Source organism: Vicia villosa, linkage group LG7 (assembly GCF_029867415.1).
Source record: "Vicia villosa cultivar HV-30 ecotype Madison, WI linkage group LG7, Vvil1.0, whole genome shotgun sequence".
In the NCBI taxonomy this organism is placed as follows: domain Eukaryota; kingdom Viridiplantae; phylum Streptophyta; class Magnoliopsida; order Fabales; family Fabaceae; genus Vicia; species Vicia villosa.
This window is the reverse complement of record NC_081186.1, coordinates 68981370-68987141: the sequence shown is the minus strand read 5'-3', so window position 1 is coordinate 68987141 and position 5772 is coordinate 68981370. Positions and strand designations below refer to the sequence as shown.

General features: G+C 32.5%; 1 protein-coding gene across 1 annotated transcript; it reads right to left on the bottom strand.

Moving 5' to 3' along the window:
* Positions 1-4603: 4603 nt before the first annotated feature.
* Positions 4604-5155, bottom strand: LOC131619269 (uncharacterized mitochondrial protein AtMg00810-like). Its single transcript, XM_058890382.1, has one exon. It carries the CDS (start codon positions 5153-5155, stop codon positions 4604-4606), a length of 552 nt encoding a protein of 183 aa, XP_058746365.1.
* Positions 5156-5772: the final 617 nt, after the last annotated feature.

Sequence of the window (5772 nt, the reverse complement as noted above, 5' to 3'; positions counted from 1 at the left end):
CTACCAGATGACAATAAGGATTATAATAACGCGCCTTCATTAAATAGTAAATAGTTATAGTTCTGTTAGAATGTGGGAAAACTTCATATTCAATTATATAGGGGAGAGTTGATGGATGGAAGAAAGGTGGTTGTAAAGAGACGGATTAGAACTTCTCGCCAGGGCATTGAAAAGTCTAAGGCCGAAATTGAAACTCTATTTAAATTCCGCCATAGGAATTTAGTGTCTTTGATCTGTTAATGCAACCAAAATCACAAGTTGATTTTGGTTTATCAGTTTGTTGAAAAAGGAACCATGTGCAGTCATTTGCATGGTTCTGGTCTTCGAAGTTTATCTTGGATTGAAAGACTTAATGTTTGCATTGGAGCTGCAAGAAGACTCCATTATCTCCACGCTGTTTATCTTATCTTGGTCATTAATCGGGATGTGAAATCAATGAAAATTTTATTGGACGAAAATATCAATGCCAAAGTAGGTTATTTTGAAATATCAAGAACCGGTCCCTATGTCCATGAGACCAAGGTTGTCAGAATCGAGTTTTTATCTCCACTCATTTGAATCAAAACTTAAAATCATTGAATTTACCTCATATATATATATATATATATATATATATATATATATATATATATATATATATATATATATATATATATATATATATATATATATATATATATATATATATATATATATATATATATATATATATATATATATAACACATGCAATTGTCCGCACACGAACGCGCATGCGCACACACACTCACACTATTGTAAATGCATAAATAATTTAAAATTTTGAAAAAAAAGTAAAATAAAAAGCGTAGGAGAAGTTCTCATGGCCCAAAATATAAATTGTGTTTTTTAAAATTTGACAAGAAAAAAGTAAATTTGATTCAAAGAGTAAAATCCAACGATTTTTTATGATTTTAATTGATTTCATCAATTTCAGAGCGATTTATATCATTTAAAATATGATTTACAAGGAAGGAAATTATTGTGCAGGTAAGCTGACTAACTTAGGCTTATATGTAGCTAGTTTTACTTGGTGGAATGAAGTTCAGTTTGATGTTGAATCGGATTTCCATAGAAATAGAATAGGTCTGCTTAATTTTAGACTTAGATAAGTTTGAGGTTTTGGCTTAATGTCCCCCTCATTTTTGCACCTATTTGCTCATTTATAAAATATTATGGACTAAAGCCCTTTTCATTTAAAATAATCATTTAAAATCATCCAAGGATATGATTTTGCGTAAAAGGGTTTTTACTTATGATTTAACACAAAATTCTGACCTTGAAACATAAAATCTATATAGTTTAGGTTTTACACCGCGATTTTAACAACCTTGGCTTAAATTACACCATTCTCTAATCTAAGTTTGAAAATTAAAATAAAAAACTATTTATATCATGCCTAATTATTTTTCCAGTAATGATCCAAATATATGGTTTTAAAACACAGCCAAAGTATGCGACATTAATTCCTCCCATATGCGGAAATGTCTTTTTAAGTACCCTTGTTAGAAAAGGGAACTTTCTAAAGCTTGTCTAGTTGAGTCAAGCCTTGTACAAGTGTTATAGGGATGAGAAACACAAGCATAAAGGCAATCAAAGTCGCAAATATATCCATTATGTGGATCCAAATTTGCCTATATTGTACACGAATATTGGACTATTGAACATCATGTGATTCAAAAGCTAAATCTGTCACCCATAACATATGATTTGATGTTTGTAGAGTCTATGAATCCATAAAAGCAGCATACTGACTTTTTAAGAACACAAAAGTAGCTGGGAGTTCCCGCATCAGAGAACCATAGACAGGGCAAAAATTAGTGAATATAAAAAAATGTTATAGCATAATATGAAATTATTTACATACTTCAGATAACTACCAGATGGCAACAAAGATTTTAATAACGCGCCTTCACTAAATAGTAAATAATGATAGTTTTGTTAGAATATGGGAAAACTTCATATACAATTATATAGGGGAGAGTTGATGGATGGAAGAAAGGTGGCTGTAAAGAGACGGATTAAAACTTCTCGCTAGGGTATTGAAAAGTCTAAGGCTGAAATTGAAACTCTATTTAAATTCCGCCATAAGAATTTATTGTCTTTGATATGTTAATGCAACCAAAATCACGAGTTGATTTTGGTTTATCAGTTTGTTGAAAAAGGAACCCTGTGGAGTCATTGGTATGGTTCTGGTCTTCGAAGTTTATCTTGGATTGAAAGACTTAATGTTTGCATTGGAGCTGCAAGAGGACTCCATTATCTCCACACTGCTTATCTTATCGTGGTCATTAATCGGGATGTGAAATCAAAGAAAATTTTATTGGACGAAAATATCAATGCCAAAGTAGGATGTTTTGAAATATCAAGAACCAGTCCCTATGTCCATGAGATCAAGGTTGTCATAATCGAGTTTTTACCTCCACGCATTTTGCCTAGGTAAAATCAAAACGTAAAACCATTGAATTTACCTCTTATATATATATATATATATATATATATATATATATATATATATATATATATATATATATATATATATATATATATATACACATGTAACTGTCCACACACGAACGCGCATGCGCGCACACACTCACACCATTGTAAATGCATAAATAATTTAAAATTTGACAAAAATGTAAAATAAAAAGCATATGAGAAGTTCTCATTGCCCAAAATATAAATTGTGTTTATTAAAATTTGACAAGAAAAGAGTAAATTTGAATCAAAGAATAAAATCTAACAATTTTTCATGATTTTAATTGATTTCATCAATTTCAGAGCGATTTAAATCATTTAAAATATGATTTACAGGGAAGAAAATTATTGTGCAGATAAGCTGACTTACTTAGGCTTAGATGGAGCTAATTTTACTTGCTGGAATGAAGTTCAGTTTGATGTTGAACCAGATTTCCATAGAAATATAATAGGTCTGCCTAATTTTAGACTTAGATAAGTTTTAGGGTTTGGCTTAATGTCCCCCTCATTTTTCCACCTATATCCTCATTTCTAATATATTATGGACTAATTCCCTTTTCAATTAAAATAATCATTTAAAATCATCCGAGAATATTATTTTGTATAAAAGGGTTTTTACTTATGATTTTACACAAAATTCTGACCTTGAAACGTAAAATCTATATAGTTTAGGTTTTAAACTGTGATTTTAACAACCTTGGCTTAAATTACACCATTTTCTAATCAAAGTTTGAAGATTAAAATAAAAAACTATTTATACCATGCTTAATTCTTTTTCCAATAATGATCCAAATATATGGTTTTAAAACATAACCAAAGTATGCGACATTAATTCCTCCTAGATGCGGAAATGTCTTACTTTTTAAGTACCCTTGTTAGAAAAAGGGAACTTCCTAAAGCTTGTCTAGTTGAGTCAAGCTTTGTACAAGTGTTACAGGGATGAGGAACACAAGCATAAAGGCAATCAAAGCCGCAAATATATCCATTATGCGGATCCAAATTTGCCTATATTGTACATGAATAATGGACCATTGAACATCATGTGATTCAAGAGCTAAATCTGTCACCCATAACATAGGATTTGATGTTTGTAGAGTCTATGAGACCATAAGAGCAACATACTGATTTTTCAAGAACACAAAAGCAGTTGGGAGTTCCCGCATTAGAGATCTATAGACAAGGCATACATTAGTGAACATAAAAAAATGTTATCGCATAATCTGAAATCATTTACATACTTCCGATAACTACTAGATGACAACAAGGATTATAATAACCCGCCTTCATTAAATAGTAAATAATGATAGTTCTGTTTGAATGTGGGAAAACTTCATATTCAATTATATATAGCTTCAATGCTGTAATTCATACGATGAGAGAGATTAACTATATAGTAATTAATCACACACAAATAATTCATAACTAACTAAAAGTTAGTTAGCCTAGTGTCCAATCAGGTTCTAACACACTCCCCTAATACGAGAACATCAAAAAATCTTATTAAAACACACTTAATGGATCAAAACATTATAGCTACATGAACTCAAACAGGTTGAAACTCCATAGGATTTCAGACGCTTAAGCTTTAGAAGTTACACAAGCTTTTAGAGGATGAAATTCAAAAGCTGAAGCTTTAAGAAAATGAAACTTTCAAAAGCTGCACAAGCTTTCAGAGACTAAAACATTTCGAGGCTGATACATTCAGAAGCAGAAACATTCAGAAGTTGCAATTTTTAGAGGCTGGACAAACACAAAGTCTTATTCTAATGTAGTTGAAGGACTCGAGATTTAAAGGTTTTGTCTGCATATGTGCAAGTTGTTCTCTTGTGCTGCAATAAGTCATCTCAATCTTTCCATCTTTAATCAAATTTTTTAAGGAAATGGAGTCTAACACGCATGTGAAATTGTTGTCACACTGTATGATTGTGCCTTGATTTTGATCTTGGCCGAGGTGTTGAATGACACTTAGAAGCCACAATCCTTGATAGACACATGAGATTGCTGCAACAAATTCTGCTTCAGTGCTTGAGAATGTTACCATGGGCTTCTTTTTTGAGGACCATGATATGAGGCCTGATCCAAGCTTGAAGACATATCTTGTGGTACTATTTTTTATCATCATTATCTCGTGCATAACCAGAGTCCAACCACCCTTGCAACATCGCTTCCTCATTTATTTTATAAAGAATTCCCAGATTCACAGTTCCTTTGAAATACCTCAGGATCCTTTTTGTTGCTTCCAAGTGAGCTTCAATTGGTCGCTCCATATACCTTGCCACCAGGCAGACAGAATATGAAATATCATACCTAGTAGCAAGTAGACACATCAAGTTCCCCACCATCTGCTTGTAGTTTGTGGCATCAACTAGCTTGCCACTTTCATCCTTTGTCAACCTATAACCTAACACAATAGGGTTACAAACTTTGTTGGATTCATCAATGCCAAATCTTGTGAGAACCTCATTGGCATATTTTTGTTGGCCTATGAAAATTCCATTACTTTCTTGTTTCATTTCCACCCCTATAAAGTATCGAATCATCCCCATATCAGTCATGGCAAACATCTTCTTCATAGATTCTTTGAAACCTTCAAACATCTTTTTATTATTGCCTGTGTAGATTAGATCATCTTCATACAAGCTGATTATCAAAATCATGTCCTCAATATGCTTCACAAACAATGGATTTTTATGAGAGAATTTCTCAAACTTTTCTTGATTGAAGTAGGCTTCAATTTTGCTGTATCAGGCCTTTGGTGCCTGCCTAAGTCCATAAAATGCTTTCTTGAGCTTGTATATTTTATGTCTTTCTCCTTTCTCATAGCCCGGTGGTTGTTCTACATAAACATCTACCATATACTCATAATGTAGAAAAAAACTCTTAACATCAAACTGATATACTTTCCAATTTTTGCATACTACAAGTGCAAGTATAGTCCTGACGGTATCCCATATATCCACATGAGCCAACACATCATTGTAGTTGAAGCCATGTTGTTGTGAGTTTCCTTTGGCCACAAATCTTGCTTTATACTTCTCTATTTCCCCTCGTTTATTGCATTTGGTCCTGTAGATCCATTTGACACCAATTTTCTTGGCATCTGATGAAGGAGTGAAAAACACTTAGAAAGGGGGGGGGGGATTGAATAAGCGTAACTCAAAAACTTGGAAGATAAAAACAATGAACACACTTATTGTTATCCTGGTTCGTTGTTAACCAAACTACTCCAGTCCACCCCTGACAAGGTGATTTACCTCAACTGAGGATTTAATCC